The 21,902-nt window shown below is 54.2% G+C and overlaps 1 protein-coding gene across 2 annotated transcripts in view; it reads left to right on the forward strand.

Annotated features, from left to right (window-relative positions):
- LOC140410157 (ribonuclease inhibitor-like) overlaps positions 1-21,902 on the forward strand; it is a 145,584-nt gene continuing 123,682 nt past the window's right edge. For both annotated transcript variants that reach the window (XM_072498117.1, XM_072498119.1), the window contains exons 1-2: positions 1-154; positions 7,111-7,293. In XM_072498117.1, the coding sequence (XP_072354218.1) occupies positions 7,125-7,293 (169 nt within the window). In that variant the 5' untranslated portion in view covers positions 1-154; positions 7,111-7,124. The remainder of the gene's footprint in view (positions 155-7,110; positions 7,294-21,902) is intronic.

Consider the following 21,902-nt stretch of genomic DNA (forward strand, 5'->3'; position numbering starts at 1 on the left):
ACGGCTGGCTGGCACATTCGCTTCATGGCCCAGAGAGACACAATGCAAGGGAAACGGACGTCGACAATTTAAGAACAGGGAATCGTCAGATGGTTCAATCGTTACTGTGGCTTCCAGCAACCGCAGGGCGACGAGGGACTAACGGATCAAACAGGTTTGAGTTGATAGGACTGCTCGAGAGGCGAGAGACGATATTAGATTGCCGATGTTCCCTGACTCAGAGACCCAGTTCTGCATTAATAACTCGGAGTCACATTGCAGATTTCACACGGCACAATTCAAACCCATAACACTGCAGCACTCACTACTGACAAAACTGAGGGAGTGCTGCACTGTCAGAGGGTCAGTACTGAGGGAGTGCTGCACTGTCAGAGGGTCAGTACTGAGGGAGTGCTGCACTGTCACAGGGTCAGTACTGAGGGAGTGCTGCACTGTCATAGGGTCAGTAGTGAGGGAGTGCTGCACTGTCAGAGGGTCAGTACTGAGGGAGTGCTGCACTGTCAGAGGGTCAGTACTGAGGGAGTGCTGCACTGTCAGAGGGTCAGTACTGAGGGAGTGCTGCCCTGTCAGAGGGTCGGTACTGAGGGAGTACTGCACTGTCAGAGGGTCAGTATGAGGGAGTGCTGCACTGTCAGAGGATCAGTACTGCGGGAGTGCTGCACGGTTAAAGGGTCAGTACTGAGGGAGTATTGCACTGTCAGAGGGTCAGTACTGAAGGAGTGCTGCACTGTCAGAGGTTCAGTACTGAGGGAGTGCTGCACTGTCAGAAGGTCAGTACTGAGGGAGTGCCGCACTGTCAGAGGGTCAATACTGAGGGAGTGCTGCACTGTCAGAGGATCAGGACTGAGGGAGTGCTGCACTGTCAGAGGGTCAGGACTGAGGGAGTGCTGCACTGTCAGAGGGTCAGTACTGAGGGTGTGCTGCACTGTCAGAGGGTGTGTACTGAAGGAGTGCTGCACTGTGAGAGGGTCAGTACTGAGGGAGTGCTGCACTGTCAGAGGGTCAGTCCTGAGGGAGTGCTGCACTGTCAGAGGGTCAGTACTGAGGGAGTGCTGCACTGTCAGAAGGTCAGTACTGAGGGAGTGCCGCACTGTCAGAGGGTCAATACTGAGGGAGTGCTGCACTGTCAGAGGATCAGGACTGAGGGAGTGCTGCACTGTCAGAGGGTCAGGACTGAGGGAGTGCTGCACTGTCAGAGGGTCAGTACTGAGGGTGTGCTGCACTGTCAGAGGGTGTGTACTGAAGGAGTGCTGCACTGTGAGAGGGTCAGTACTGAGGGAGTGCTGCACTGTCAGAGGGTCAGTCCTGAGGGAGTGCTGCACTGTCAGAGGGTCAGTACTGAGGGAGTGCTGCACTGTCAGAGGGTCAGTCCTGAGGGAGTGCTGCACTGTCAGAGGGTCAGTACTGAGGGAGTGCTGCACGTCAGAGGGTCAGTACTGAGGGAGTGCTGCACTGTCAGAGGGTGTGTACTGAAGGAGTGCTGCACTGTGAGAGGGTCAGTACTGAGGGAGTGCTGCACTGTCAGAGGGTCAGTACATGTCTCTGTGTTTTGACTTGTGGTCCAATACTCATTTCTCTACAAACGCGACTGATTGAAAAATAGTCACTTTCTCCTGGCCCCTGTGTGGATTCTTGCTGTGGGCATGCTGGACGTTTGTGTTGGGGATTTGGATCTCCAGAGGATTTTAAAATGGAGCTGAAGATTCAGTGAGCTTTTAGCCTGTTGGTTGGCATGGCGATGCCGAAGGCCGAAAGCCTTACTCAGAGGCCACGGAGGTTCCTCAGTCTGGAACTTGTGGGGTTTGAAGATAAGACTGGGCGGGCCTGAGCTCCTCTTCCTCTATTGAAACGTGTGCCCTAGATAGTGAAAGGCACATTGAGTCTGCTCCGACTCTCTGAACGGGCACCGTAACTAGGCCCAATCCCTCACCATATCCCTGTAACCCTACCTAACCTGCAAATCCCTGAACACTAAGGGGCAATTGATCATGGCCAATTCACCTAACCTGCACATGTTTGGACTGTGGGAGGAAACCGGAGGAAACCCATGCAGGCACGGGGAGAACGCGCTAACTCAACACAGTCACACGAGGCCGGATTTGAACCCGGCTCGCTGGAGCTGTGAGGGAGCAGTGTTGGCCACAATGCCACCATGCCATCCCGCAGGAGTCAGAGTTTAAATTCAGTCAATTCGATCAAAACTGGAAGAAAAATAACCACGAGAGGCCGACTGTCGATCATCGGAAACTCTCGGGATCAAGGAACTTTTGGAGAAGTTCAGTTTTGGGATGCTGCACATAAATTAACGTCACAGTAGGACAGCCAGGGCGAGCAAGAGTCTAACTGAAATAAGATGGCTGGAGAAGTGAGCTGTATCTCTGAATAATACATCCTGGGGTACCTGCGTTGAGCTTTCCATTGGAAGCTCAACGCAGGAAAGCGTTGTAAGGCGTGAGCCTTACTTCTGTTGTGGGCAAAATCTTGGAAAGGTTTATAAGAGATAGGGTGTATAATCATCTGGAAAGGAATAATTTGATTAGAGATAGTCAACACGGTTTCGTAAAGGGTAGGTCGTGCCTCACAAACCTTATTGAGTTCTTTGAGAAGGTGACCAAACAGGTGGATGAGGGTAAAGCAGTTGATGTGGTGTATATGGATTTCAGTAAAGCGTTTGATAAGGTTCCCCACGGTAGGCTACTGCAGAAAATACAGAAGCATGGGATTCAGGGAGATTTAGCAGTTTGGATCAGAAATTGGCTAGCTGGAAGAAGACAAAGGGCGGTGGTTGATGGGAAATGTTCAGACTGGAGTCCAGTTACTAGTGGTGTACCACAAGGATCTGTTTTGGGGCCACTGCTGTTTGTCATTTTTATAAATGACCTGGAGGAGGGCGTAGAAGGATGGGTGAGTAAATTTGCAGATGGCACTAAAGTCGGTGGAGTTGTGGACAATGCGGAAGGATGTTACAAGTTACAGAGGGACATAGATAAGCTGCAGAGCTGGGCTGAGAGGTGGCAAATGGAGTTTAATGCAGAAAAGTGTGAGGTGATTCATTTTGGAAGGAATAACAGGAAGACAGAGCACTGGGCTAATGGTAAGATTCTTGGCAGTGTGGATGAGCAGAGAGATCTCGGTGTCCATGTACATAGATCCCTGAAAGTTGCCACCCAGGTTGAGAGGGTTGTTAAGAAGGCGTACGGTGTGTTAGATTTTATTGGCAGAGGGATTGAGTTTTGAAGCCATGAGGTCATGTTGCAGCTGTACAAAACTCTGGTGAGGCCGCATTTAGAGTAGTGCGTGCAATTCTGGTCGCCGCATTATAGGAAGGATGTGGAAGCAGTGGAAAGGGTGCAGAGGAGATTTACCAGAATGTATGGAGGGAAGATCTTATGAGGAAAGGCTGAGGGACTTGAGGCTGTTTTCGTCAGAGAGAAGAAGGTTAAGAGGTGACTTAATTGAGGCATAGAAGATGATCAGAGGATTGGATAGGGTGGACAGCGAGAGCCTTTTTCCTCGGATGGTGATGTCTAGCACGAGGAGACATCGCTTTAAATTGAGGGAGATAGATATAAGACAGACGTCAGAGGTAGGTTCTTTACTCAGAGAGTAGTGAGGGCGTGGAATGCCCTGCCTGCAACAGTAGTGGACTCGCCAACACTAAGGGCATTCAAATGGTCATTGGATAGACATATGGACGATAATGGAATAGTGTAGATGGGCTTTAGAGTGGTTTCACAGGTCGGTGCAACATCGAGGGCTGAAGGGCCTGTACTGCGCTGTAATGTTCTATGTTCTATGTTCTGTGTTCTATGTTCTATGAAACTTTCACACCAATATAACCGCACGTGAAAGGGTGCAGACACGCCAGCGACCGCAATAAAGGCCGATGAGGTTCTCGGGACGTGTGGCTTTTGGAGGGGATCTGCTTTCAGAAGTGCGGAGAAATTTCTCGACCCACATTGCGGCTGAGCGCAAATCTGGGCCATTGTCGCGAAAATAAAGATACGCGGTCCAGGGCTTTCCCCCCGGAGAGACGGAGCCCCGCAGTCCTCGCCACTCGAGAGACACAGCTGAATGTTTCACACGGCCCTTGGAGCTGCTGTGCTCAACAAGGAACTCGCTCCCTAACAGCACTGTGGGCGTACCTGCAACTCAGGGACTGCAGCGGTTCAGGGAGGGGGCTCACCCTCCTCCATCTCGTCGGGCAATTGGGGATGGGCCGTGAATGCTGGCCTGATTTTTTTTTTTTTTAAACTGTACGTTGGATCCAGGTCTTTGGAGCGTTGTTAATACGATGCGTTAAGGCCAGGAATGGGCGGGTTATCATTTGAGGAAAGGCTGGACACACTGGGCTCCGATGGAATCGTAGAAAATAGGAGCGGGGGAGGCCATTCTGTCCCTCGAGCCTGCTCCGCAATTCAATACTATCACGGTTGATCGTTTATCCACAGAATCACTGAAGTGCATAAGGCGGCCATTCAGCCCATTGTGTTTGCACCGGCCCTCCGAAAGAATACCCCCACCTAGGCCCATCCCCCACCCTATCCCCGTAACCCCACCTAACCTGCAAATCTTTGGACACTAAGGAGCATTTGATCATGGCCAATCCACCTAACCTGCACATCTTCGGAGCACCCGGAGGAAACCCACGCCATATCCCAATGCCATATTCCTTATTTCTCCCCATACCCCTTGCTGTCATTAAAATCTAAAAAAAAATGATCTGTCTCTTTCAAGTCTATATTGCGTGGTTTGTCCTCTCCCTCCGTCTGCGGTCGAGAATTGGCCAGGGTCACCCCCTCCCCTGTCTGAATGAAGAATTTTCTCCCAATCTCAGTCCTGAATGGTCTAGCCCGTATCCCGAGACCGTGTCCCCTGGTTCGAGATGCCCCAAACCAGGAAAAACATCCTCCCTGCGTCTAGGCTGTCCGGCTTTGTTAGAATTCGAGATGGTTCAATCAGATCTCCTGTCACCCTTCCAAACTCTGGTGAAGGCGAGACCCGTCGAACAAAGCTCTCATCGTCGGGCAGTTCCGGCAAACCCTGATGCGAGCCTAGTGAACCTCCGCTGTACTCCCGCGATGGCAACTACGTCCTTTCTGAGGTAGGGAGAACAGGACTGCCCGCAATACGCCAGCTGTGGTCTCACCAGGGTCCTGTCTAGCTGCAGTAAGACATCCCGACTTCCGAACTCAAATCCTGTTTGCCCTATTTTGTAATTTCCTTTCTTTTCATGTCCGGAATGATCTCTCGGAGCTGCACGCAGAACAATACTTTTCACTGTAACCTGGGAGACGCGACAATAAACCAACCCAATCCTTGAAGGCCCACGAAACATTCCTAATTGCTGGTGGCACCTTCCTCAACCTGCCTTACAAGGACACCCAAATCCCTCTGTCCATCCACACTTCCCAATATATCCCCAATTCAATAACACTCGACATTTCTGTTTTCACACCAAAGTGCATAACTTCACATTGGGCCACGTTAAACTGTATCCGCCATGCGCTTGCCCACGCACTCAACGTGCCTCAGTCACCTTGAATCCTCCTCGCAACTCATAATTCTGCCCAGTTTTGTGTTGTAAGCAAACCGGGAAATGTTACATTTGGCTCCCACATCCAGGTCAATTATATACATAAATTTATATATTGTGAATAGCTGGGGCCCAAGCACTGATCCCTGCGGGACCCCACTAGTCACTGCCTGCCATTTGGAAAAAGACCCATTTGTTTCCACTCTTTGTTTCCTGTCTGTCAACGAAATCTCGATCCGCTATTCCATGTGATTTGACCTCTTCCGAGGGATCTCACCATAAGCCTCTGAAAGACCAAATAGACGACATCCACTGGTTCTCCCTTATCTATTACGCTAGTTACATCCCCATGGGGCAGCATGGTGGCACAGTGGTCAGCACAGTTGCTTCGCAGCTCCAGGGTCCCAGGTTCGATTCCCGGCTGGGTCACTGTGCGGAGTGGCATGATATGCAGACACACACATAATGATATACAGACAAGCAGCTAATGGACACGGAGAACAGGACATGACCAATGAGCAGGCAGGACACTCAGGGGTGGGATCTGACTGTAAAAGACACGAGGCACTCACACTCCGCCTCTTTCCACTCATGAACACCTAGAGAGTCAGTCGAGGGTGTTGTTACAATCTCACCCCCCCACCACGTGGCTAAGAGCTAGTCTGGTTCAGTCAGGCAGAGTAACCACACTTAAGTCAGCAGAGAGTCGAACTCGCAGAGAACTGTACTAACTGTGCTATTAGTTCAATAAACCTGATTGAACTAACTTCAAAGGTCTGGAGCATCTTTCTGATCTAAGCTGCACCCAGTTGCAGCCCGTGTTAGACCAGTGCGCCGAACACGACACGGAATCTTCACCTTCTCCCCGTGTCTGCGTGGGTTCCCTCCGGGTGCTCCGATTTCCTCCCACAAGTCCCGAAAGACGTGCTCGTTCGGAGAATTGGGCGTTCTGAACTCCCCCTCTGTGTACCCGAACAGGCGCCGGAATGTGGCGACTAGCGGCTTTTCACAGTACCTTCACTGCAGTGTTAATCTAAGCCTACTTGTGACAACAATAAAGATTATTCATAAAATTTAAAAACCCCAGTAGATTTGTGAAGCACAATTTAACTTTTGCAAATCCAGTCTGCCTTTGCCCAATCCCGTTAATTCTTCCCAAATGTCCTGTTATCCCATATTTATAATTGACTCCAGCGTCCTCCCCACTCTTGATGTCAGGCGAACTGGTCTGTAATCCACCCGTTATTCTCTCCACCTCGCTTTTTAAATCAGGGGGTTACATTTGCCACACTCCAACCTTCAGGAACTGCTCCAGAGTCTGTAGACCATCAATGTATCCAATATTTCCTGGAAGCGGCTGGATGTGGAGTGGGTGATCGCTCTTTTGGGAGAATCCAGGACAAGTTTCACCGTTTAAAAATGAGGGGTTGCGGACTTTGGGTGTGGGGATAAGGCGGGAAAGGGGAGTTGAGGATTCTCAAATGAGACAGGTCATGGTCTCACTGAATGGAAGCAGACCGGGTGGACTGAATGGTCTCCTCCTGATCCCAGTTGGTATATTTGTTTTATTTCAGGTGGTGGGGACCAAATGGAGGATGGATTGACCAGGCTCCGGGAATCTCCCACCAGCCACAAGGCCGAGGATGGACGTGGAGCGGAGGTTGGTGATGAGAGCAGACAACTTCTACGCTGTGTGGTCAAGGAAGAGGACCTCCCCATGGGGGAGCGGGGCACAGACAGGAGGCCACCGCAGGAAGGTCAGAGAGCAATAACTTACATTTATGCACCGCCGGGAATGGAGGGCAACATTTCAGACACACTTCACACGGCTAAAGGTCAATCCAGAAAATGTAATATCGCCTCACTCACGGGAAGATGAAAACCATGAATATAGAGACGGTTCCAAAGCATACAATAGGGGAGAAGATCGAGGGGGAGACATACAGGGAGATTCAGTACTGAGGGAGTGCTGCACTGTCAGAGGGTCAGTACTGAGGGAGTGCCGCACTGTCAGAGGGTCAGTACTGAGGGAGTGCTGCACTGTCTGAGGGTCAGTACTGAGTGAGGGAGTGCCGCACTGTCAGAGGGTCAGTACTGAGGGAGTGCTGCATTGTCAGAGGGCCATACTGAGGGAGTGCTGCATTGTCAGAGGGTCAGTACTGAGGGAGTGCCGCACTGTCAGAGGGTCAGTACTGAGGGAGTGCTGCATTGTCAGAGGGTCCGTACTGAGGGAGTGCTGCATTGTCAGAGGGTCAGTACTGAGGGAGTGCTGCACTGTCAGAGGGTCAGTACTGAGGGAGTGCTGCACTGTCAGAGGGTCTGTACTGAGGGAGTGCCGCACTGTCAGAGGGTCAGTACTGAGGGAGTGCTGCACTGTCAGAGGGTCAGTACCGAGGGAGTGCTGCACTGTCAGAGGGTCAGTACTGAGGGAGTGCTGCACTGTCAGAGGGTCAGTACTGAGGGAGTGCCGCACTGTCAGAGGGTCAGTATTGAGGGAATGCTGCACTGTCAGAGGGTCAGTACTGAGGGAGTGCTGCACTGTCAGAGGGTCAGTACTGAGGGAGTGCTGCACTGTCAGAGGGTCAGTACTGAGGGAGTGCCGCACTGTCAGAGGGTCAGTACTGAGGGAGTGCCGCACGGTCAGAGGGTCAGTACTGAGTGAGTGCTGCACTGTCAGAGGGTCAGTACTGAGGGAGTGCTGCACTGTCAGAGGGTCAGTACTGAGGGAGTGCTGCACTGTCAGAGGGTCAGTACTGAGGGAGTGCCGCACTGTCAGAGGGTCAGTACTGAGGGAGTGCCGCACGGTCAGACGGTCAGTACCGAGGGAGTGCTGCACTGTCAGAGGGTCAGTACTGAGGGAATGCCGCAATGTCAGAGGGTCAGTACTGATGGAGTGCTGCACTGTCAGAGGTTCAGTATTGAGGGAGTGCTGCAGTGTCAGAGGGCCAGTACTGAGGGAGTGCTGCACTGTCAGAGGGTCAGTACTGAGGGAGTGCTGCACTGTCAGAGGGTCAGTACTGAGGGAGTGCCGCACTGTCAGAGGGTCAGTACTGAGGGAGTGCCGCACTGTCAGAGGATCAGTACTGAGGGAGTGCCGCACGGTCAGAGGGTCAGTACCGAGGGAGTGCTGCACTGTCAGAGGGTCAGTACTGAGGGAGTGCCGTACTGTCAGAGGGTCAGTACTGAGGGAGTGCCGCACTGTGAGAGGGTCAGTACTGAGGGAGTGCAGCACTGTCAGAGGGTCAGTACTGAGGGAGTGCCGCACGGTCAGAGGGTCAGTACCGAGGGAGTGCTGCACTGTCAGAGGGTCAGTACTGAGGGAGTGCCGCACTGTCAGAGGGTCAGTACTGAGGGAGAGCCGCACTGTCAGACTGTCAGTACTGAGGGAGAGCCGCACTGTCAGACTGTCAGTGCTGAGGGAGTGCTGCACTGTCAGAAGATCAGTACTGAGGGAGTGCCGCACTGTCAGAGGGTCAGTACTGAGGGGGTGCCGCACTGTCAGAGGGTCAGTACTGAGGGAGTGCTGCACTGTCAGAGGGTCAGTACTGAGGGAGTGCTGCACTGTCAGAGGGTGAGTACTGAGGGAGTGCTGCACTGTCAGAGGGTCAGTGCTGAGGAAGTGCTGCACTCTCAGAGGTTCAGTACTGAGGGAGTGCTGCACTGTCAGAGGGTCAGTACTGAGGGAGTGCTGCACTGTTAGAGGGTCAGTTCTGAGGGAGTGCCGCATTGTCAGAAGGTCAGTACTGAGGGAGTGCTGCACTGTCAGAGGGTCAGTACAGAGGGAGTGCTGCACTGTCAGAGGGTCAGTACTGAGGGAGTGCTGCACTGTCTGAGGGTCAGGACTGAGGGTGTGCTGCAGAGTAAGAGGGTCAGTACTCAGGGAGTGCTGCACTGTCAGAGGGTCAGTACAGAGGGAGTGCTGCACTGTCAGAGGGTCAGTACTGAGGGTGTGATGCACTGTCGGAGGGTGAGTTCTGAGGGAGTGCCGCACTGTCAGTTGGTCAGTACTGAGGGAGTGCTATACTGTCAGAGGGTCAGTACTGAGGGAGTGCTGCACTGTCAGAGGGTCAGTACAGAGGGAGTGCTGCACTGTCAGAGGGTCAGTACTGAGGGTGTGATGCACTGTCGGAGGGTGAGTTCTGAGGGAGTGCCGCACTGTCAGATGGTCAGTACTGAGGGAGTGCTATACTGTCAGAGGGTCAGTACTGAGGGAGTGCTGCACTGTCAGAGGGTCAGTACTGAGGGAATGCTGCACTGTCAGAGGGTCAGTACTGAGGGAATGCTGCACTGTCAGAGGGTCAGTACTGAGGGAGTGCTGCACTGTCAGAGGGCCAGTACAGAGGGAGTGCTGCACTGTCAGAGGGTCAGTACCGAGGGAGTCCTGCACTGTAAGTCGGTCAGTACTGAGGGAGTGCTGCACTGTCAGAGGGTCAGTACTGAGGGAGTGCTGCACTGTCAGAAGGTCAGTACTGAGCGAATGCTGCACTGTTAGCGGGTAAGTACTGAGGGAGTGCCGCACTATCAGAGGATCAGTTCTGATGGGTTACTGCTCTGTCAGATGGTCTGTGCTGAGGGAGTGCTGCACTGTCAGAGGTTCAGTACTGAGGGAGTGCTGCACTGTCAGACGGTCAGTACTGAGGGAGTGCTGCATTGTCAGAAGGTCAGTATTAAGGGAATGCTGCACTGTCAGAGTATCAGAACTGAGGGAGTGCTGCACTGTCAGAGGGTTAAGACTGAGGGAGTGCTGCACAGTAAGAGGGTCAGTTCTGAGGGTGTGATGCACTGTCGGAGGGTGAGTTCTGAGGGAGTGCCGCACTGTCAGAGAGTCAGTACTGAGGAAGTGCTGCACTGTCAGAGGGTCAGTACTGAGGGAGTGCAGCACTGGCTGAGGGTCAGCACTGAGGGAGTGCTGCACTGTCACAGGGCCAGTCCTGAGGGAGTGCAGCACTGGCTGAGGGTCAGCACTGAGGGAGTGCTGCACTGTCAGAGGGTCAGCACTGAGGGAGTGCTGCGCTGTCAGAGGGTCAGTATTGAGGGAATGTTGCACTGTCAGAGGGTCAGTACTGAGGGAGTGCTGCACTGACAGATGGTCAGAATTGAGGGAGTGCTGCACTTTCAGAGGGTCAGTACTGAGGGAGTGCTGCACTGACAGAGGGTCAGCACTGAGGCAGTGCTGCACTGTCAGAGGGTCAGTACTGAGGGACTGCTGCACTGTCAGAGGGTCAGTACTGAGGGAGTGCTGCACTGACAGAGGGTCAGCACTGAGGCAGTGCTGCACTGTCAGAGGGTCAGTACTGAGGGAGTGCCGCACTGTCAGAGGGTCAGTCCTGAGGGAGAGCTGCACTGTCAGAGGGTCAGAACTGAGGGAGTGCTGCACTTTCAGAGGGTCAGTTCTAAGCGTGTGCCGCACTGTCAGAGAGTCATTACAGAGGCTGTGCTGCACTGTCAGATGGTCAGTACTGAGGGAGTGCTGCACTGTCAGAGGGTCAGTACTGAGGGAGTGCTGCACTGTCAGAGGGTCAGTACTGAGGGAATGCAGCACTGTCAGAGGGTCAGTACTGAGGGAGTGCTGCACTGTCAGAGGGTCAGTACTGAGGGAATGCTGCACTGTCAGAGGGTCAGTACTGAGGGAGTGCTGCACTGTCAGAGGGTCAGTACTGAGGGAATGCTGCACTGTCAGAGGGTCAGTACTGAGGGAGTGCCGCACTGTCAGACGGTCAGTACTGAGGGAGTGCTGCACTGTCAGAGGGCCAATACAGAGCGAATGCTGCACTGTCAGAGGGTCAGTACCGAGGGAGTCCTGCACTGTAAGAGGGTCAGTATTGTGGGAGTGCTTCATTGTCAGATGTTCAGTACTTAGGGAGTGCTGCACTGTCAGAAGGTCAGTACTGAGCGAATGCTGCACTGTCAGAGGGTAAGTACTGACGGAGTGCCGCACTATCAGAGGGTCAGTTCTGATGGGTTACTGCACTGTCAGATGGTCTGTGCTGAGGGAGTGCTGCACTGTCAGAGGTTCAGTACTGAGGGAGTGCTGCACTGTCAGACGGTCAGTACTGAGGGAGTGCTGCACTGTCAGAGTATCAGAAGTGAGGGAGTGCTGCACTGTCAGAGGGTTAAGACTGAGGGAGTGCTGAAATTTCAGAGGATTAAGACTGAGGGAGTGCTGCACTGTCAGAGGCTCAGTACAGAGGGAGTGCTGCACTGTCAGAGGGTCAGGACTGAGGGAGTGCTGCACTGTCACAGGGTCAGTACTGAGGGAGAGCTGCACTGTCAGAGGGTCAGTACTGAGGGAATGCTGCACTGTCAGAGGGTCAATACTGAGGGAGTGCTGCACTGTCAGAGGGTCAGTACTGAGGGAATGCTGCACTGTCAGAGGGTCAGTACTGAGGGAGTGCTGCACTGTCAGAGGGCCAATACAGAGCGACTGCTGCACTGTCAGAGGGTCAGTACCGAGGGAGTCCTGCACTGTAAGAGGGTCAGTATTGTGGGAGTGCTTCACTGTCAGAGGTTCAGTACTTAGGGAGTGCTGCACTGTCAGAAGGTCAGTACTGAGCGAATGCTGCACTGTCAGAGGGTAAGTACTGACGGAGTGCCGCACTATCAGAGGGTCAGTTCTGATGGGTTACTGCACTGTCAGATGGTCTGTGCTGAGGGAGTGCTGCACTGTCAGAGGTTCAGTACTGAGGGAGTGCTGCACTGTCAGATGGTCAGTACTGAGGGAGTGCTGCACTGTCAGAGTATCAGAAGTGAGGGAGTGCTGCACTGTCAGAGGGTTAAGACTGAGGGAGTGCTGAAATTTCAGAGGATTAAGACTGAGGGAGTGCTGCACTGTCAGAGGCTCAGTACAGAGGGAGTGCTGCACTGTCAGAGGGTCAGGACTGAGGGAGTGCTGCACTGTCACAGGGTCAGTACTGAGGGAGTGCTGCACTGTCAGAGGCTCAGTACTGAGGGAGCGCTGCACTGCCAGATGGTCAGAACTGAGGGAGCGCTGCACTGTCAGAGGGTCAGAACTGAGGGAGTGCGGCACTGTCAGAGGGTCAGTACAGAGCGAGTGCTACATTGTCAGAGGGTCAGTTCTGATGGAATGCTGCACTGTCAGAGGGTCTGTTGTGCGGGAGTGCAGCACTGTCAGGGGATCAGTACTGAGGGAGTGCTACACTGTCAGAAGATCAGTACTGATGGAGTGCTGCACTGTCAGATCAGTACTGAGGGAGTGCTGCACTGTCAGAGTGTCAGTACTGAGGGGGTGCTGCACTGTGAGAGGGTCAGTACAGAGGGATGCTGCATTGTCAGAGGTTCAGTACTGAGGGAGTGCCGCACAGTCAGAGGGTCAGTTCTGACATGGTTCTGCACTGCCAGAGGGTCAGTACTAATGGGAGTGCTGCACTGTCAGAAGGTCAGTACTGAGGGAGTGCTGCACTGCCAGAGGGTCAGTACTGAGGGAGTGCTGCACTGTCAGAGGGTCAGTACTGAGGGAGTGCCGCACTGTCAGAGGGTCAGTCCTGAGGGAGAGCTGCACTGTCAGAGGGTCAGAACTGAGGGAGTGCTGCACTTTCAGAGGGTCAGTTCTAAGCGTGTGCCGCACTGTCAGAGAGTCATTACAGAGGCTGTGCTGCACTGTCAGATGGTCAGTACTGAGGGAGTGCTGCACTGTCAGAGGGTCAGTACTGAGGGAGTGCTGCACTGTCAGAGGGTCAGTACTGAGGGAATGCAGCACTGTCAGAGGGTCAGTACTGAGGGAGTGCTGCACTGTCAGAGGGTCAGTACTGAGGGAATGCTGCACTGTCAGAGGGTCAGTACTGAGGGAGTGCTGCACTGTCAGAGGGTCAGTACTGAGGGAATGCTGCACTGTCAGAGGGTCAGTACTGAGGGAGTGCCGCACTGTCAGACGGTCAGTACTGAGGGAGTGCTGCACTGTCAGAGGGCCAATACAGAGCGAATGCTGCACTGTCAGAGGGTCAGTACCGAGGGAGTCCTGCACTGTAAGAGGGTCAGTATTGTGGGAGTGCTTCATTGTCAGAGGTTCAGTACTTAGGGAGTGCTGCACTGTCAGAAGGTCAGTACTGAGCGAATGCTGCACTGTCAGAGGGTAAGTACTGACGGAGTGCCGCACTATCAGAGGGTCAGTTCTGATGGGTTACTGCACTGTCAGATGGTCTGTGCTGAGGGAGTGCTGCACTGTCAGAGGTTCAGTACTGAGGGAGTGCTGCACTGTCAGACGGTCAGTACTGAGGGAGTGCTGCACTGTCAGAGTATCAGAAGTGAGGGAGTGCTGCACTGTCAGAGGGTTAAGACTGAGGGAGTGCTGAAATTTCAGAGGATTAAGACTGAGGGAGTGCTGCACTGTCAGAGGCTCAGTACAGAGGGAGTGCTGCACTGTCAGAGGGTCAGGACTGAGCGAGTGCTGCACTGTCACAGGGTCAGTACTGAGGGAGAGCTGCACTGTCAGAGGGTCAGTACTGAGGGAATGCTGCACTGTCAGAGGGTCAATACTGAGGGAGTGCTGCACTGTCAGAGGGTCAGTACTGAGGGAATGCTGCACTGTCAGAGGGTCAGTACTGAGGGAGTGCTGCACTGTCAGAGGGCCAATACAGAGCGACTGCTGCACTGTCAGAGGGTCAGTACCGAGGGAGTCCTGCACTGTAAGAGGGTCAGTATTGTGGGAGTGCTTCACTGTCAGAGGTTCAGTACTTAGGGAGTGCTGCACTGTCAGAAGGTCAGTACTGAGCGAATGCTGCACTGTCAGAGGGTAAGTACTGACGGAGTGCCGCACTATCAGAGGGTCAGTTCTGATGGGTTACTGCACTGTCAGATGGTCTGTGCTGAGGGAGTGCTGCACTGTCAGAGGTTCAGTACTGAGGGAGTGCTGCACTGTCAGATGGTCAGTACTGAGGGAGTGCTGCACTGTCAGAGTATCAGAAGTGAGGGAGTGCTGCACTGTCAGAGGGTTAAGACTGAGGGAGTGCTGAAATTTCAGAGGATTAAGACTGAGGGAGTGCTGCACTGTCAGATGCTCAGTACAGAGGGAGTGCTGCACTGTCAGAGGGTCAGGACTGAGGGAGTGCTGCACTGTCACAGGGTCAGTACTGAGGGAGTGCTGCACTGTCAGAGGCTCAGTACTGAGGGAGCGCTGCACTGCCAGATGGTCAGAACTGAGGGAGCGCTGCACTGTCAGAGGGTCAGAACTGAGGGAGTGCGGCACTGTCAGAGGGTCAGTACAGAGCGAGTGCTACATTGTCAGAGGGTCAGTTCTGATGGAATGCTGCACTGTCAGAGGGTCTGTTGTGCGGGAGTGCAGCACTGTCAGGGGATCAGTACTGAGGGAGTGCTACACTGTCAGAAGATCAGTACTGATGGAGTGCTGCACTGTCAGATCAGTACTGAGGGAGTGCTGCACTGTCAGAGGGTCAGTACTGAGGGGGTGCTGCACTGTGAGAGGGTCAGTACAGAGGGATGCTGCATTGTCAGAGGTTCAGTACTGAGGGAGTGCCGCACAGTCAGAGGGTCAGTTCTGACATGGTTCTGCACTGCCAGAGGGTCAGTACTAATGGGAGTGCTGCACTGTCAGAAGGTCAGTACTGAGGGAGTGCTGCACTGCCAGAGGGTCAGTACTGAGGGAGTGCTGCACTGTCAGAAGGTCAGTACTGAGGGAGTGCTGCACTGCCAGAGGGTCAGTACTGAGGGAGTGCTGCACTGTCAGAGGGTCAGTGCTGAGGGAGTGCTGCACTGTCAGAGGGTCAGGACTGAGGGGGTGCTGCACAGTAAGAGGGTCAGTACTGAGGGAGTGCTGCACTGTCAGAGGGTGAGTTCTGAGGGTGTGATGCACTGTCGGAGGGTGAGTTCTGAGGGAGTGCCGCACTGTCAGAGAGTCAGTACTGAGGAAGTGCCGCACTGTCAGAGGGTCAGTCCTGAGGGAGTGCAGCACTGGCTGAGGGTCATTACAGAGGCTGTGCTGCACTGTCAGAATGTCAGTACTGAGGGAGAGCCGCACTGTCAGAGGGTCAGTACTGAGGGAGTGCAGCACTGGCTGAGGGTCATTACAGAGGCTGTGCTGCACTGTCAGAGGGTCAGTACTGAGGGAGAGCCGCACTGTCAGAGGGTCAGTACTGAGGGAGTGCTGCACTGTCAGAGGGTCAGAACTGAGGGAGTGCTGCACTGTCAGAGGGTCAGTACTGAGGGAGTGCCGCACTGTCAGAGGGTCAGTACTGAGGGAGTGCTGCACTGTCAGAGGGTCAGCACTGAGGGAGTGCTGCACTGTCAGAGGGTCAGTATTGAGGGAATGTTGCACTGTCAGAGGGTCAGAATTGAGGGAGTGCTGCACTGACAGAGGGTCAGCACTGAGGCAGTGCTGCACTGTCAGAGGGTCAGTACTGAGGGAGTACTGCACTGTCAGAGGGTCAGTCCTGAGGGAGTGCTGCACTGTCAGAGGGTCAGTCCTGAGGGAGTGCTGCACTTTCAGAGGGTCAGTTCTAAGCGTGTGCCACACTGTCAGAGAGTCATTACAGAGGCTGTGCTGCACTGTCAGATGGTCAGTACTGAGGGAGTGCTGCACTGTCAGAGGGTCAGTACTGAGGGAGTGCTGCACTGTCAGAGGGTCAGCACTGACGGAGTGCTGCACTGTCAGAGGGTCATTACTGAGGGAGTGCTGCACTGTCAGAGGGTCAGTACTGAGGGAATGCTGCACTGTCAGAGGGTCAGTACTGAGGGAGTGCTGCACTGTCAGAGGGTCAGTACTGAGGGAGTGCTGCACTGTCAGAGGGTCAGTACTGAGGGAATGCTGCACTGTCAGAGGGTCAGTACTGAGGGAGTGCTGCACTGTCAGAGGGTCAGTACTGAGGGAGTGCTGCACTGTCAGAGGGTCAGTACTGAGGGAGTACTGCACTGTCAGAGGGTCAGTTCTGAGGGTGTGATGCACTGTCGGAGGGTGAGTTCTGAGGGAGTGCTGCACTGTCAGAGGGTCAGTACTGAGGGAGTGCAGCACTGGCTGAGGGTCAGCACTGAGGGAGTGCTGCACTGTCAGAGGGTCAGCACTGAGGGAGTGCTGCACTGTCAGAGGGTCAGTATTGAGGGAATGTTGCACTGTCAGAGGGTCAGAATTGAGGGAGTGCTGCACTGTCAGAGGGTCAGTACTGAGGGAGTGCTGCACTGTCAGAGGGTCAGTACTGAGGCAGTGCTGCACTGTCAGAGGGTCAGTACTGAGGGACTGCTGCACTGTCAGAGGGTCAGTACTGAGGGAGTGCTGCACTGACAGAGGGTCAGCACTGAGGCAGTGCTGCACTGTCAGAGGGTCAGTACTGAGGGAGTGCCGCACTGTCAGAGGGTCAGTCCTGAGGGAGAGCTGCACTGTCAGAGGGTCAGAACTGAGGGAGTGCTGCACTTTCAGAGGGTCAGTTCTAAGCGTGTGCCGCACTGTCAGAGAGTCATTACAGAGGCTGTGCTGCACTGTCAGAGGGTCAGTACTGAGGGAGAGCTGCACTGTCAGAGGGTCAGTACTGAGGGAGTGCTGCACTGTCAGAGGGTCAGTACTGAGTGAGTGCTGCACTGTCAGAGGGTCAGTATTGAGGGAATGTTGCACTGTCAGAGGGTCAGAATTGAGGGAGTGCTGCACTGTCAGAGGGTCAGTACTGAGGGACTGCTGCACTGTCAGAGGGTCAGTACTGAGGGAGTGCTGCACTGACAGAGGGTCAGCACTGAGGCAGTGCTGCACTGTCAGAGGGTCAGTACTGAGGGACTGCTGCACTGTCAGAGGGTCAGTACTGAGGGAGTGCTGCACTGACAGAGGGTCAGCACTGAGGCAGTGCTGCACTGTCAGAGGGTCAGTACTGAGGGAGTGCCGCACTGTCAGAGGGTCAGTCCTGAGGGAGTGCTGCACTGTCAGAGGGTCAGAACTGAGGGAGTGCTGCACTTTCAGAGGGTCAGTTCTAAGCGTGTGCCGCACTGTCAGAGAGTCAGTACTGAGGGAGTGCTGCACTGTCAGAGGGTCAGTACTGAGGGAGTGCTGCACTGTCAGAGGGTCAGTACTGAGGGAGTGCTGCACTGTCAGAGGGTCAGTACTGAGGGAGTGCTGCACTGTCGGAGGATCAGTACTGAGGGAATGCTGCACTGTCAGAGGGTCAGTACTGAGGGAATGCTGCACTGTCAGAGGGTCAGTATTGTGGGAGTGCTTCATTGTCAGAGGTTCAGTACTTAGGGAGTGCTGCACTGTCAGAAGGTCAGTACTGAGCGAATGCTGCACTGTCAGAGGGTAAGTACTGACGGAGTGCCGCACTATCAGAGGGTCAGTTCTGATGGGTTACTGCACTGTCAGATGGTCTGTGCTGAGGGAGTGCTGCACTGTCAGAGGTTCAGTACTGAGGGAGTGCTGCACTGTCAGACGGTCAGTACTGAGGGAGTGCTGCACTGTCAGAGTATCAGAAGTGAGGGAGTGCTGCACTGTCAGAGGGTTAAGACTGAGGGAGTGCTGAAATTTCAGAGGATTAAGACTGAGGGAGTGCTGCACTGTCAGAGGCTCAGTACAGAGGGAGTGCTGCACTGTCAGAGGGTCAGGACTGAGGGAGTGCTGCACTGTCACAGGGTCAGTACTGAGGGAGTGCTGCACTGTCAGAGGCTCAGTACTGAGGGAGCGCTGCACTGCCAGATGGTCAGAACTGAGGGAGCGCTGCACTGTCAGAGGGTCAGAACTGAGGGAGTGCGGCACTGTCAGAGGGTCAGTACAGAGCGAGTGCTACATTGTCAGAGGGTCAGTTCTGATGGAAAGCTGCACTGTCAGAGGGTCTGTTGTGCGGGAGTGCAGCACTGTCAGGGGATCAGTACTGAGGGAGTGCTACACTGTCAGAAGATCAGTACTGATGGAGTGCTGCACTGTCAGATCAGTACTGAGGGAGTGCTGCACTGTCAGAGGGTCAGTACTGAGGGGGTGCTGCACTGTGAGAGGGTCAGTACAGAGGGATGCTGCAATGTCAGAGGTTCAGTACTGAGGGAGTGCCGCACTGTCAGAGGGTCAGTTCTGACATGGTTCTGCACTGCCAGAGGGTCAGTACTAATGGGAGTGCTGCACTGTCAGAAGGTCAGTACTGAGGGAGTGCTGCACTGCCAGAGGGTCAGTACTGAGGGAGTGCTGCACTGTCAGAAGGTCAGTACTGAGGGAGCGCTGCACTGTCAGAGGGTCAGTACTGAGGGAGTGCTGCACTGCCAGAGGGTCAGTACTGAGGGAGTGCTGCTCTGTCAGATGGTCTGTGCTGAGGGAGTGCTGCACTGTCAGAGGTTCAGTACTGAGGGAGTGCTGCACTGTCAGACGGTCAGTACTGAGGGAGTGCTGCATTGTCAGAAGGTCAGTATTAAGGGAATGCTGCACTGTCAGAGTATCAGAACTGAGGGAGTGCTGCACTGTCAGAGGGTTAAGACTGAGGGAGTGCTGCACTGTAAGAGGGTCAGTTCTGAGGGCGTGATGCACTGTCAGAGAGTCAGTACTGAGGGAGTGCTGCACTGTCAGAGGGTCAGTACTGAGGGAGTGCTGCACTGTCAGAGGGTCAGTACTGAGGGAGTGCTGCACTGTCAGAGGGTCAGTACTGAGGGAGTGCTGCACTGTCAGAGGGTCAGTACTGAGGGAGTGCTGCACTGTCACAGGGTCAGTACTGAGGGAATGCTGCACTGTCAGAGGGTCAATACTGAGGGAGTGCTGCACTGTCAGAGGGTCAGTGCTGAGGGAGTGCTGCACTGTCAGAGGGTCAGTACTGAGGGAATGCTGCACTGTCAGAGGGTCAGTACTGAGGGAGTGCTGCACTGTCAGAGGGCCAATACAGAGCGACTGCTGCACTGTCAGAGGGTCAGTACCGAGGGAGTCCTGCACTGTAAGAAGGTCAGTATTGTGGGAGTGCTTCACTGTCAGAGGGTCAGTACTGAGGGAATGCAGCACTGTCAGAGGGTCAGTACCGAGGGAGTCCTGCACTGTCAGAGGGTCAGTATTGTGGGAGTGCTGCACTGTCAGAAGGTCAGTACTGAGCGAATGCTGCACTGTCAGAGGGTAAGTACTGACGGAGTGCCGCACTATCAGAGGGTCAGTTCTGATGGGTTACTGCACTGTCAGATGGTCTGTGCTGAGGGAGTGCTGCACTGTCAGAGGTTCAGTACTGAGGGAGTGCTGCACTGTCAGACGGTCAGTACTGAGGGAGTGCTGCACTGTCAGAGTATCAGAAGTGAGGGAGTGCTGCACTGTCAGAGGGTTAAGACTGAGGGAGTGCTGAAATTTCAGAGGATTAAGACTGAGGGAGTGCTGCACTGTCAGAGGCTCAGTACAGAGGGAGTGCTGCACTGTCAGAGGGTCAGGACTGAGGGAGTGCTGCACTGTCACAGGGTCAGTACTGAGGGAGTGCTGCACTGTCAGAGGCTCAGTACTGAGGGAGCGCTGCACTGCCAGATGGTCAGAACTGAGGGAGCGCTGCACTGTCAGAGGGTCAGTACAGAGCGAGTGCTACATTGTCAGAGGGTCAGTTCTGATGGAATGCTGCACTGTCAGAGGGTCTGTTGTGCGGGAGTGCAGCACTGTCAGGGGATCAGTACTGAGGGAGTGCTACACTGTCAGAAGATCAGTACTGATGGAGTGTTGCACTGTCAGATCAGTACTGAGGGAGTGCTGCACTGTCAGAGGGTCAGTACTGAGGGGGTGCTGCACTGTGAGAGGGTCAGTACAGAGGGATGCTGCATTGTCAGAGGTTCAGTACTGAGGGAGTGCCGCACAGTCAGAGGGTCAGTTCTGACATGGTTCTGCACTGCCAGAGGGTCAGTACTAATGGGAGTGCTGCACTGTCAGAAGGTCAGTACTGAGGGAGTGCTGCACTGCCAGAGGGTCAGTACTGAGGGAGTGCTGCACTGTCAGAAGGTCAGGACTGAGGGAGCGCTGCACTGTCAGAGGGTCAGTACTGAGGGAGTGCTGCACTGCCAGAGGGTCAGTACTGAGGGAGTGCTGCTCTGTCAGATGGTCTGTGCTGAGGGAGTGCTGCACTGTCAGAGGTTCAGTACTGAGGGAGTGCTGCACTGTCAGACGGTCAGTACTGAGGGAGTGCTGCATTGTCAGAAGGTCAGTATTAAGGGAATGCTGCACTGTCAGAGTATCAGAACTGAGGGAGTGCTGCACTGTCAGAGGGTTAAGACTGAGGGAGTGCTGCACTGTAAGAGGGTCAGTTCTGAGGGCGTGATGCACTGTCAGAGAGTCAGTACTGAGGGAGTGCTGCACTGTCAGAGGGTCAGTACTGAGGGAGTGCTGCACTGTCAGAGGGTCAGTACTGAGGGAGTGCTGCACTGTCAGAGGGTCAGTACTGAGGGAGTGCTGCACTGTCAGAGGGTCAGTACTGAGGGAGTGCTGCACTGTCACAGGGTCAGTACTGAGGGAATGCTGCACTGTCAGAGGGTCAATACTGAGGGAGTGCTGCACTGTCAGAGGGTCAGTGCTGAGGGAGTGCTGCACTGTCAGAGGGTCAGTACTGAGGGAATGCTGCACTGTCAGAGGGTCAGTACTGAGGGAGTGCTGCACTGTCAGAGGGCCAATACAGAGCGACTGCTGCACTGTCAGAGGGTCAGTACCGAGGGAGTCCTGCACTGTAAGAAGGTCAGTATTGTGGGAGTGCTTCACTGTCAGAGGGTCAGTACTGAGGGAATGCAGCACTGTCAGAGGGTCAGTACCGAGGGAGTCCTGCACTGTCAGAGGGTCAGTATTGTGGGAGTGCTGCACTGTCAGAAGGTCAGTACTGAGCGAATGCTGCACTGTCAGAGGGTAAGTACTGACGGAGTGCCGCACTATCAGAGGGTCAGTTCTGATGGGTTACTGCACTGTCAGATGGTCTGTGCTGAGGGAGTGCTGCACTGTCAGAGGTTCAGTACTGAGGGAGTGCTGCACTGTCAGACGGTCAGTACTGAGGGAGTGCTGCACTGTCAGAGTATCAGAAGTGAGGGAGTGCTGCACTGTCAGAGGGTTAAGACTGAGGGAGTGCTGAAATTTCAGAGGATTAAGACTGAGGGAGTGCTGCACTGTCAGAGGCTCAGTACAGAGGGAGTGCTGCACTGTCAGAGGGTCAGGACTGAGGGAGTGCTGCACTGTCACAGGGTCAGTACTGAGGGAGTGCTGCACTGTCAGAGGCTCAGTACTGAGGGAGCGCTGCACTGCCAGATGGTCAGAACTGAGGGAGCGCTGCACTGTCAGAGGGTCAGTACAGAGCGAGTGCTACATTGTCAGAGGGTCAGTTCTGATGGAATGCTGCACTGTCAGAGGGTCTGTTGTGCGGGAGTGCAGCACTGTCAGGGGATCAGTACTGAGGGAGTGCTACACTGTCAGAAGATCAGTACTGATGGAGTGTTGCACTGTCAGATCAGT

Source organism: Scyliorhinus torazame, chromosome 4 (genome assembly GCF_047496885.1).
Source record: "Scyliorhinus torazame isolate Kashiwa2021f chromosome 4, sScyTor2.1, whole genome shotgun sequence".
Lineage (NCBI taxonomy): Eukaryota > Metazoa > Chordata > Chondrichthyes > Carcharhiniformes > Scyliorhinidae > Scyliorhinus > Scyliorhinus torazame.